Raw genomic sequence first — 12,138 nt, 5'->3', positions numbered from 1 at the left:
TGCTGGCTTATTTCACGTTGTTAGGAGCATGGGGTTTAAATGACAGCCCCTTGGCAAATAGGCTTTTGTGCCGTGTGGCCAGCCCGAGTTAATCCTCTGCCTCCCGTTCTCTGCTTGCAGCCTTATGATCTCATTGCGTCCCCCTCTGCCCACCAGACTTGGACTTCAGATCTGACCCCAGACCTGCCAGCTACCTCAGGAGGGCCCACCTCCCCACCCGCCCAGCAAAATGCCGATCCTGAAGCAGCTGGTGTCTAGCTCGGTGCACTCTAAGCGCCGTTCCCGAGTGGACCTCACGGCCGAGATGATCAGCGCTCCGCTGGGCGACTTCCGCCACACCATGCACGTCGGCCGGGCCGGAGACGCCTTTGGGGACACCTCCTTCCTCAATAGCAAAGCTGGCGAGCCCGATGGTGAGTCCCTGGACGAACAGGCCTCCTCTTCATCTTCCAAACGCAGTCTCCTGTCGCGGAAGTTCCGGGGCAGCAAGCGGTCACAGTCGGTGACCAGGGGGGACCGGGAGCAGCGGGACATGCTGGGCTCCCTGCGGGACTCGGCCCTCTTCGTCAAGAATGCCATGTCTCTGCCCCAGCTCAATGAGAAAGAGGCCTCAGAGAAGGGCACCGGTAAGCTGCCCAAGAGCCTGTCGTCCAGCCCTGTGAAGAAGGCCAATGGTGGGGAGGATGGCGACGAGGCGGGTGTGGAGGAGGCAGTACCCCGTCGGAATGGGGCCATGGGTCCCCATTCCCCAGACCCCCTCCTCGACGAGCAGGCCTTTGGGGACCTGACAGATCTGCCGGTTGTGCCCAAGGCCAGCTATGGCCTGAAGCACGCGGAGTCCATCATGTCCTTCCACATCGACCTGGGGCCCTCCATGCTGGGTGATGTCCTCAGCATCATGGACAAGGACGAATGGGACCCCGAGGAGGAGGAGGGCGGTTACCATGGCGATGAGGGCGCTGCTGGCACTGTCACCCAGGCTCCCTCATACACTATGGCCGCCACTGCCCTGGCAAGGCAAGAAGGCAAAGCTGGCCCAGACTTGCCCTCCCTCCCCTCCCATGCTCTGGAGGACGAGGGGTGGGCAGCGGCCGCCCCCAGCCCCGGCTCAGCCCGAAGCGTGGGCAGCCACACCACACGGGACAGCAGCTCCCTGTCCAGCTGCCCCTCAGGCGTCCTGGAGGAGCGCAGCCCTGCCTTCCGGGGGCCAGACAGGGCCCGGGCTGCTGCCTCGAGGCAGCCGGACAAGGAGTTCTCCTTCATGGACGAGGAGGAGGAGGATGAAATCCGCGTGTGAGCAGACAGCGGGTGGCCACCCGGAGCTCTCGGCTGCATCTTCTCCCTGCCTCCACCCCACTATGACCTTTGACCCTACGGTGCAGGGGCAGCCAGGAGCCTTGCTTCGAACCGCGGACCCTGGACCTTGTAGATGAGGGACATTGGCCTGGCCCCCGGGCCTTCGGAGGACTTGAGGGGCTGGCATGGGGGCCGGCTGGCTGCCTGACTGCATCACGCTCCCTGCACTTGGGCTGCGTGGGACAAGGGCTGTTTTCGCAGCAGGAATCGGCTTTCCTCTCTTGGCCTCCCTTTCTTCCACCCTGGCCTCAAATGGATGCCAGATGCCGACCTGAGTTCCTGCCACGTGCGGCCAGCAGGTCAGCTGGGAGGCAGCCTCGGCTCCAGGGATGAGGACACTCGGCTCCCCTTTTCTCTGCTGGCATTTCTGCTGTGCTCAGCGGTGGCTGCTGGGGATGCAGCTGCAGCAGGAGGAAGGAGGGGGTCTTGCCTTTCAGCCCCTCCCTGCTCCACTCCAGCTGCTGTTCTGGAAGTCTGGAACCCCTCGGAGCTGAGCTGGACCAGGGGCAGCCGCGAACATGGGCACTAAACGCAGCCCTTTCCCTGGGAAGAGACCAGGAAAGCCCTCAGGCTTCTGAAATTGCAAGAAGGGACCCTTCCAGGATGACACTAGGAACAGGGCTAGGGCCCTCGCTCAGTCCCTAGGAGCTCATTTGTTCTTTATTATTATGTTTAAATCCTTATAGAGCAGTATCAGGACAGCGTTAATAGGTCTGCCGCAGGAGAATCAATCCTTTTAGAAAACCTTTATACTAAGCTTCCTCTTTGAAATTCACAGTGGCGACGAGTGGGCTGGAGTCTGGGACATCCATGGCAAAGACACTAGCTCCACTTTAGTGCTTCCCAACTTGATTTAGAATGACACGGGGTGGGTGCCCGGTGTGTGTTTTCCCTACCCACCCCCCATAGCTATTAACAACTGAGGAAGGCCAGTGTAGAACATTTTTGGAGAATGATTTTTTTTTTTTTTAAATAATCATTTCTATGGGAGGAAAAGTTTTTTTTGGGGGGGTAGTTATTCCCTCCCTCTCCCCCACTCATACCCTCGGTACTGACTACTTCCCCTTCCTTTCTCAGGCCTCCCCCTCATCCCATACTTCTGAGGCCAGGGGTGCCAGATTTAGCAAAACCAAAATGGGGTGCTGAGTTCAATGTGAATTTCAGGTAAACAAAAAATAATTTTCTCGAATTAATATGCCCCCACGCAATACTTAGAACACTTAGGCCAAAAGTTATTTGTTTTTCTGAAATTCAAGCTTCTCTCTGAGTCCTGTAACTCTCCCGAGGGGACTGAGCAGAAGCTCAGGGGGTCACCCCAAGGTTGACTGCTGGTTATTCTTCTGTTCTGGGAACGGCTCAACCCACCTCCCTGTCTCCCTGTAGCCAGTGCGGGGAGGAGAGAGGCAGAACCAACCACAACCAGGGGCGTCCCCATGGAGACTCTGGCCTGGCCTCCTCTCTCTTGCCTGACTGAGACACTAACTTAGTTCCTGGTTCGGTGCCCTGTTGGTGCTCCTGTTTCCAAGAGCTTAACGCCCACGGTGGGGGAGGAATCGCAGGGGCTGAGCGCCCCACCAGCTGCCCTCAAATCCCATCCAGGCGAGTTCCAGACTCTAAACTGAATTTTTTTCATGATACTGTCAAAGCAATGAGGAATCATTAAAGAAAAAAAAAAAAGCCCTACAGCTCGCCTGGTATCTGTCTCAGCTTTTTGGGAGGGCTGTTTCAGGATAGGGGTGGGATCTGGACCCGGGTCCTAGGGCTGTCCATGGGGGCCTGAGGTGGCTTCTGTCTCTCTGTCCCTGGGGACCCGCCTCTGCTTCGATGCTGTCTGCCTGGGCGGGCCACTTCAGAATTTGGGGACGCAGGTGTCCCAACTGCTATCTGTTGGAGGCCCTTGTCACTTGGTCAGCTAGCTATTCTGTGCCTCCCTCTTATCCTCTGTAAAATGGGTATCCTGCCACTCTTAAAGGGCTGGAGTGCAGACACAGTGAAGTGGGCTTTTCTGGGTTTTGTTTTTGTTTGGTTTGGTTTTGTTTTGTTTTGGTGGGGGTAGTTTTTTTAATTGAGGCACAGTCCCACACTGTTGCCCAGGCTATAGTGCAGTGGCGCAATCTTGGCTTACTGCAACCTCCACCTCCCGGGTTCAAGCGATTCTCCTGCCTCAGCCTCCCAGGTAGCTGGGATTACAGGCACGTGCCACTACACCCAGCTAATTTTAATTTTTGTTTTTTTAGTAGAGATGAGGTTTCACCATGCTGGCCAGGCTGGTCTCAAACTCCTAAGCTCAAGTGATCTACCCGCCTCAGCTTCCCAAAGTGCTGGGATTACAGGTATGAGCCACCTGCCGGCTGACGTGGCCTTTCTGTCCAGCTGTGCTTAGGACTAGAGTGACTGTGTCCTTCCCAGCCCCCAGGTGTCCTGGTGCACGGGACTGTCACCGCCAGAAAGTGGCTGGCACTGCAGGCAGGCTCTACGCATGGCTGGGAGCGGGGCTGCCACCTCCTCTTGCCCTTTTACTGTAAAGCCCAGAAAATCAGCTTACAGGTGGCAGGTCCTTGGTCTAACCTGGCTTCTCAGGGAGACAGAAGCTCCGCTTCCCCATTTCCAGATGGAGAAATGTGCTCAGAGAGGCCTTGGGGTCGCCTTCTCTAATGTCCAGAATTCATTCAAAACTCCTGCCCTTCTCAGTCCCACCACTCCTGGGCACATCAAAGCCCTGGGAAATGAAGTCACCGGGTGAGGGTTCAATGGCCCCTGCACCCCGCTGCTCCGCCCCTTCACCTGCTGCCCCGCCCCTGCACCCCCGCTGCTCCACCCCTTCACCTGCTGCCCCGCCCCTGCACCCCCGCTGCTCCACCCCTTCACCTGCCCCTCCCCTGCACCCTCACCTCCTTTCCTTGCCCCACCGTGTTCCCCTCTGCCTGGGCAGCCTCAGAAGGGAGCCCCAGTCTGCGCAGGGCTGGCTCACTGCTTGCTGAAGCCCCTGTTTGCTCTCAGGAAATCTTGGGTACTCCACTGTGGCTAAGTTTCTGGTGGAAACCCTGCCCCTCCCCTGAGCATCCAGAGAGAAATGTGGGTTCCCTGCTCATCTCCCTGGGACGAAATTAGAGGCATAATTAAAATGTCACTCATGTGTCTTTGTCCCTCGACAGGCTCATGACCGTGGGGAGTCATGAGCAGGGCTTTCTGGCTGCCCCAAGGGAAGAAGAGAGAGGGAGGAGGGCTGGGTCCCAGTGGGAGATGGGTTCCTAGGGGCTACGGTCTTGCTCAGGGATGACTGGGGAAGGGAGGTACTCTTCAGGCGAAGCCCAGGCAGATGAGCAGGGGCTGTGCCTGCCAGAGTGCAGCCTCCCAAGAGAGAAAGGAGTGTACCTACACCGACTAACTAGGGACTCTTGAGGGGCCAAGAAAAGCCAGCTACCCCAAACCCTAGAATCTGTTGCTTGGCCCTTGATGGAAAAAGCTCTGAGCATTCAAGAAGACCCAGGGACCTGGCTTGATTCGCAGTTTTAAGGAGCATACCTTCTGGCTGGGGGTTCAGTGGACCCAGGGGACAAGGATGAGAGGAACAGCCAGAACCAGCCGGGCCACAGAGCTCAGTCAAGATTTGCTGGGTGCCAGGCACCGTGGCTCATGCCCATAATCCTAGCACTCTGGGAGGCTGAGGCAGGAGGATCCCAGGAGGCCAAAAGTTTGAGATCAACTTGGGTAACAGACAACATCTCTAACAACAACAACAACAACAACAACAACAACAAAAAATATATATATATATACATATATATGTGTGTGTGTATATATATATATATTTGAGACGGAGTATCACACTGTCACCCAGGCTGGAGTGCAATGGCATGATCTCAGCTCACTGCAACCTCCGCCTCCCAGGTTCAAGCAATTCTCCTGCCTCAGCCTCCCAAGTAGCTGGGATTACAGGCATCTGCCACCACATCTGGCTAATTTTTGATAGAGACGGGGTTTCACCATGTTGGCGAGGCTGGTCTTGAACTCCTAACCTCAAGTGATCCACCCATCTCAGCTTCCCAAAGTGCTGGGATTACAGGCACTCAGGCTGGAGTGCAGTGGCACCATCTCGGCTAGCTGCAACCTCCGCCTCCCGGGTTCAAGCAATTCTCCTGCCTCAGCCTCCCAAGTAGCTGGGATTACAGGCTTGCACCACCATGCCTGGCTAATTTTTTGTATTTTTAGTAAAGACAGGGTTTCATTGTGTTGGTCAGGCTGGTCTCAAATGCCTGACCTCGTGATCCACCCATCTCGGCCTCCAAAAGTGCTGGGATTAGAAGCATGAGCCACCGTGCCCGGCCAATAAATTTTTTAAAAAATGATTTGCTGGGTAGCCTTGGGCCAGTTATTTTCTCGCTCCAATTGGCTTCAATTTCTCTATTAAAATTAGGCAGTAGCTCAGTTGTTTTCAACTTTTTACCGGAAGCTTTGTTTGCAGTGAGGTCATGTTATTTTTTTTTAATTGATTTTTTTGTTTTGTTTTGTTTTGTTTTGTTTTGTTTTTGAGTCAGAGTCTCGCTCTGTTGCCCAGGCTGGAGTGCAGTGGTACAATCTCGGCTCACTGCAACCTCCACGTCCCAAATTCAAGCAATTCTCCTGCCTCAGCCTCCTGGGTAGCTGGGATTACAGGTGCACACCACCACACTCTGCTAATATTTTTGTATTTTTAGTAGAGACAGAGTTTCACCATGCTGGCCAGGCTGGTCTCCAACTCCTGAACATGTGATCTGCCTGCCTTGGCCTCCCAAAGTGTTGGGATTATAGGCATGAGCCACTGCACCCGGCCTTTTATAATTGATGATTTATTTATTTCTATTTTATTTTGAGACAGAGTTCTGCTCTTTTTGCCCAGGATGGAGTACCATGGCTCCATCTCAACTCACTGTAACTTCCACCCCCTAGGTTCAAGCAATTTTCCTGCTTCAGCCTCCCAAGTAGCTGGGATTACGGGCACCCGCCACCATGTCTGGCTAATTTTTCTATTTTTTAGTAGAGACGAGGTTTCACCATGTTGGCCAGGCTAGTCTCAAACTCCTGACCTTAGGTGATCCACCCACTTCGGCCTCCTAAAGTGCTAGGACTACAGGCGTGAGCCACTGCGCCTGGCCCCTGCTCATTTTAGACTGAGGCTGGGAGAACAAGTGATTGGCCAAAGTCCCGAGAGTGGATCAAAGCTGAGCAGGTAGAATTCTCTGGGCTGGCCTGAGTGCTGCGGCCTGGCAGATGAGGGACAGGTTGAGGGGTAGCGTAAGCAGCAGACTGCGTGCAGAGCTGGGAGCAGTGGTGTAGCCGCAGGGGTGGCTGGAAGATCCTGGAACTCAGGGTGAGATGGAGGGATGGGACTTTCCAGGTGTGTGCGGCACTCCCCACCCCCTCCCTGGCTCCCCTCAACCCTCATACGACAGACTCCCCAAGGCCCCCACTCCCTCCACACTTGGGCAGGTGCCCTCCCTGGCACACCCCTCACCTGTGGTGCTTAACATATACACAATCTCCCTGAGCCCTGAAGGCCCTGCTGTAAGATGCCAGAAGTAAAAGTTAGGAACGAAAATGGGAGTTTCTCTTCCTTCTTCCTCCTTCCTTTCTCCTCTAGGCCCCACGGCGTCCTGCCAAGAGACAGATGGGAAGGCAGGAAGAGTATTTTCACGGGAGGGGGTGATGCTTACAGGCAGACGGATGCTGGCTCTGCCTCTAAAACCTGTTGCTCTAACCTACTGAGCTGCTGCCCTCCACAGTGAGACTCCCAGGAGAGAGAGGAGGAGCCAAGGCTAGCTGCCTTTGCTGGCCAGAATCCAACCCTAAATGATACTTGGCATGTTAAAAAATACTTGTCAAGGCCACAGGGCTCCGGTGAGTCTTGTTTTCTTTTTCTGCCCTGTTTTCTTTCAAAAAGGATTAGAGACAGCTTACAAAAATACGTAAAATACAATAGGATAAAAATAGATCACAGAGAAAACACTGGAACAAACAGTACAAGGAACCAAGAGGGTAGGACACAGCAATGTTCTTTGGCTGGGCCTCCACAGTTCTCAAAGGTGGGCTGCAACAGGATTCTGAGCTTCCTATCAGTCAGAGCAAAGAGGGAAATCCGCTGGTTTTGAGACTCACAAAATCCACAAGATTAAAACCAATCCTGGTTGGGAACACAGGCGTGTGCCACCATACCTGGCTAATTTTTTTTTGAGATGGAGTCTCGCTCTGTCACCCAGGCTGGAGTGTAGCAGCACAATCTTGGCTCACAGTAACCTCCACCTCCTGAGTTCGAGATTCTCCTACCTCAGCCTCCTGAATAGTTGGTATTACAGGCACCCGCCACCACGCCGGTATTTTAGTAGAGACCAGGCTTCACCATGTTGGCCAAGCTGGTCTTGAACTCCTGACCTCAGGTGATCCTCCCACCTTGGCCTCCCAAGTGCTGGGATTATAGGTCTGAGTCACTGCACCTGACCTCCACAACAGTCTTACAATAGAGTGCTATGGTCGGAATGTTCCCCTCAAATTCATATGTTGAAATCCTAACCTCCAAGGTGACGGTATTTGGAGGTGGTGCCCTTGGGATGTGATCCGGGCAGGAGACGGAGGCCTCATGAATAGGATTAGTGCCCTAATAAAAGATGCCTCAGAGAATTGACCTGTCCTTCCCCAACCTGAGGACAAAGCAGGAAGGTGCCATCCATGTGCCGAGAAGCAGGCACCACATGTGTTGGCTTTTTTTTTTTTTTTTGAGACAGAATCTCGCTCTGTCACCCAGGCTGGAGTGCAGTGCCGCAATCTCAGCTCACTGCAACCTCCACCTCCCGAATTCAAGCAATTCTCCTGCCTCAGCCTCCCGAGTTGGTGGGACTACAGGCGGATGTCACCACACCCGGTTACAATTTGTGTTTTTTGGTAGAGATGGGGTTTCGCTGTGTTGATCAGTCTGGTCTCAAACTCCTGAACTCAAGTGATCTGCCCACCTCAGCCTTCCAAAGTGCTGGGATTACAGGTGTGAGCCACCGTGCCCAGCAAATTTTTGTTGTTTATAAGCCACCCATGGTATATTGTTTATAGCATCCCAAAGACACAGATACAGTCATACAAACCCTATCAGCTACTTTCTACCGAGTTGCTCAGGATAAACGGAGGGCTTGATGCCAAGGCACAGATCAATAAAACCAAGTCTATGGAGGGCCAGACCCATGTGATCCAAGAGACACAATTTAGATTCTAAAAGACACAATTTAGATTCTCTCGAGAAGGGTTCATCAACCCCAATGCTACTGACATTTGGGGCTGCTCATTCATTGTTATTGGGAATTCACCCGTGCGATGTAGGGTGTTTGCGGCATCCCTGAGCTCTACCTGGTAGACGCTAAGCACTCTCTCAAATTGTGACAGTTAAAAATGTCCCCAGACCGGGCTTGGTGGCTGATGCCTATAATCCCAGCGCTTTGGGAGGCCATGGCAGTTGGATCACTTGATCCCAGGAGTTCAAGACCTGGCCATCATGGTGAAACCTGGTCTGTACAAAACATATAAAAAATCAGCCAGGTGTGGTGGTATGCACCTGTGGTCCCAGCTACTGGGGAGGCTGAGGTGGGAGGATCGCGTGAGCCTAGGAGCCTGAGGCTGCAGTGAGATGTGATCACGCCACTGCTCTTCAGCCTGGGCAACAGAGTGAGACCCTGTTTCAGAAAAAAAAAAAAAAAAAAGTCCTGGGACATTGCCAAATGTTCTATTTGGGGCTGAAAACCATCGCTCTTAGAGAAGTGAGGCACTTTCTTAAAAGGTTGGTGCAAAAGTAATTCTGGGCCAGGTACAGTGGCTCATGCCTGCAACCCCAGCACTTTGGGAGGCCAATGCAGGTGGATCACTTGAGGTCAGGAGTTCAAGACCAGGCTGGCCCTGTCTCTACTAAAAATACAAAAATTAGTTGGGCATGGTAGCACAAGCCTATAATCCGAGCTACTTGGGAGGCTGAAGCAGGAGAATCACTTGAACCCAGGAGGCGGAGGTTACAATGAGCCGAGATTGCACCACCGCACTCCAGGCTAGGTGACAGAGCAAGATTCTGTCTCAAAAAAAAAAAAGGAAAAGAAAAAAGAAGTAATTGCGGCTTTTGCCATTAAAAGTAATGGCAAAATATAAAGGCCAATCTAAGACAAATAAAAATGTTTTCAGGTCACATGCTTTTATTCAAAGCAAAAGAAAAAAAGATTTATGGCATTCCTTGGCAGAAAATGTATATACTTACATTTTGAAATTACCTACTTGATTGAAAAAATTGACACTTCCTATTAGCCAGTAAAATGTTTCTACATGGGTATACCTGAGAAGTGGCTGCACCCAGGTAGGTTTCTAATTTTTCATCCTGAAGTGAGATTGAGGATTGTGTTGAGAAGGTGGTACGGGCCAGAGGGCTTGTCCCTGTGGACCTAGGGCAGCAAGAGGATTGTGTCATCTCCTAGCTGACTTGGAAGATGATCCTGCATCAATATCATTTCTCACAAACACGGTTCTTCCCCAGCCCTCCACCAAATCTGGGTTGACTGCAAAGAGTCTGCGGTTGTATTCTCTGAAAAAAGAAATCTAAGGGCCAGGCATGGTGGCTCATGCCTGTAATCCCAGCACTTTGGGAAGCCGAGGCAGGTGGATCACGAGGTCAGGAGTTCAAGACCAGTCTAGCCAAGATGGTAAAACCTCGTTTCTACTAAAAATACCAAAAACAACAACAACAACAACAAAAAATTACCTAGACATGATGGCGTGTGCCTGTAATCCCAGCTTCTTGGGAGGCTGACCCAGAGAATTGCTTGAACCCAGGAGGTAGAAGTTGCAGAAAGCCGAGATCATGCCACTGCCCTCCAGCCTGGGCAACAGAGCAAGATTCTGTCTTGGGGTCGGGGAGGGAGAAGAAATCTATAATGCAGACTCCTTGATTCATCAAATACATACTGAGCCCCTGCTATGCACCAAGCACTCTGGGACGTGCTGGGAGGTATAACAGTAGGCAAAGCTGACACAGTCCCAGGGTGGCACTATAACTTATGTAGACCCCTTCCCCCATAAAAATCATTCAAATTGGCTGGGCAAAGTTGCTCATGCCTGTAATCCCAGCACTTTAGGAGGCCGAGGCGGGCAGATCACAAGGTCAGGAGATTGAGACCATCCTGGCCAATATGGTGAAAACCCGTCTCTACTAAAAATATAAAAATTAGCCAGGCATGGAGGCACAAGCCTATAATTCCAGATACTTGGGATGCTGAGGCAGGAGAATCACTTCAATCTGGGAGGTGGAGGTTGCAGTGAGTTGAGATCACACCACTGCACTCCAGCCTGGTGACAGAGGGACACTCCTTCTCAAAAAACAAATTGTTACAATTACATTTATGACTCTGTGTCGCTATAAACCTACAGGTTCACGTATTTTCTTCCAATTTTAAAAGAAATTAAAGCATGTTTGTGGGCCCCTAAAAGAACAGAGGGTTCTGGCGCCGTGTGCACTGAACCGCTGGAGAAGTCACCTGGATGGGCTCTGGCCTTAGAGTTTTGGGTTGGAGGGCTTGGAAAACAGACACTGAATAAGAAAGAAGATAAGTAAAAGCAGCAAACATGGTGCTGACTTGAAGGAAATACACAGCTGGATGCTGGGAGGGAGAATAACCCGGGTCTCACTGTGGATAAGGTCATTGGGGGCTGGCTGTGGTGACTCACGCCTGTAATCCCAGCATCTTGGGAAGCCAAGGTAGGTAGACTGCTTGAGCCCAGGAGTTTGGGCAACATAGTGTGGGTAGTGGAAAAGCTCATCTTCAAAGTTTCCTTTCTTTTTAAAGAATAATAATAATGTTAGAAATAATGGTCTCTTTTAAAGATGAACTTTCTTCGAAGCCTTCTTGCTTTGTGCTAGCGGTTCTTTGATAAGCCCTACCTATGTAGCTGCTGGACATGCTTACCGGCACATAGTACATTCTGTGTGCTTGTACTTTAACCAAGATATCTGTGCCAGACGTGCTCACAGGCATGTCCCAGCTTGCATCCTACGCGCCTTCCTTATTTGGAATTCCTTTTGTTTTCCATTGCTTTTACTGTTTAGAAAAGTTTTTACATTGTTAGCCAATCAAGTTTTAGTTTTAGATTGTGAAGTCTGGCTCCAGCCAACAGAGATCAGACACAGCAGTAAGGACGACCCCAAATGCGTAAAAGATAAATATGTCTGCTTTTCTTTGTTCGTTGTACTCTCATGGCGAGATGGCTAACAGAAGCACCCTTTCCACAGAAAGTAAAATGGCCTTGCTGAGAGATCCTTTGTCTCAGTGCTGATTTTTCTTTGCGGCACAGAGCATCTGTTTCCAACAATAATGAGACTCCATTTCTACAAAAAATAAGCTGGCTGGGCATGGTGGTGTGTTCTTGTAGCCCTAGCTACTTGGGAGGCTGAGGTGGGAGGATCACCTGGGCCCCGGAGTTGAGGCTGCATTGAGCCATGATCACATCACTGTACTCCAGTCTGGGTGACAGAGTGAGACTCTGTCTCAAAGGTCATGGGGGATAAGTGCTCCCTGAAGAAGTGGCAGTTAAATCAGACCCAGAGGATGAGGAGTTCAGGACATGAAGGGCAGGGACAAGCATGTTTAGGGAATCAAAGATTCAGTTAGCTTTTGGCCCGAGCGTCTGGGCAGCTGCACTCTTTCTGAGCAGGAAAGATTGAGGGAAGGCTGGATTCGGGGGCGTTCAAGTTTGGTCTCAGATACACGGAAGCCAGTTCTAATGGAAATG

At 51.8% G+C, this 12,138-nt stretch overlaps 1 protein-coding gene across 4 annotated transcripts in view; it reads left to right on the top strand.

Moving 5' to 3' along the window:
* Positions 1–11,663, top strand: part of CDC42EP4 (CDC42 effector protein 4) — a 37,026-nt gene extending 25,363 nt beyond the window's left edge. For 2 of the 4 annotated variants that reach the window (XM_010342478.3, XM_010342477.3), the window contains exon 2: positions 157–11,663. In XM_010342478.3, coding sequence (XP_010340780.2) covers positions 230–1,297 — 1,068 coding nt within the window. In that variant the 5' untranslated portion in view covers positions 157–229 and the 3' untranslated portion in view covers positions 1,298–11,663. Of the gene's footprint in view, positions 1–120 lie in introns of all 4 variants that reach the window. The other 2 variants (XM_003931774.4, XM_003931775.4) reach the window with 1 other exon arrangement.
* Positions 11,664–12,138: the final 475 nt, after the last annotated feature.

This window comes from Saimiri boliviensis, chromosome 17, assembly GCF_048565385.1.
Source record: "Saimiri boliviensis isolate mSaiBol1 chromosome 17, mSaiBol1.pri, whole genome shotgun sequence".
Classification (NCBI taxonomy): domain Eukaryota; kingdom Metazoa; phylum Chordata; class Mammalia; order Primates; family Cebidae; genus Saimiri; species Saimiri boliviensis.
The sequence above is the reverse complement of the archived record's forward strand: the minus strand, read 5'-3'. Positions and strand labels throughout refer to the sequence as shown.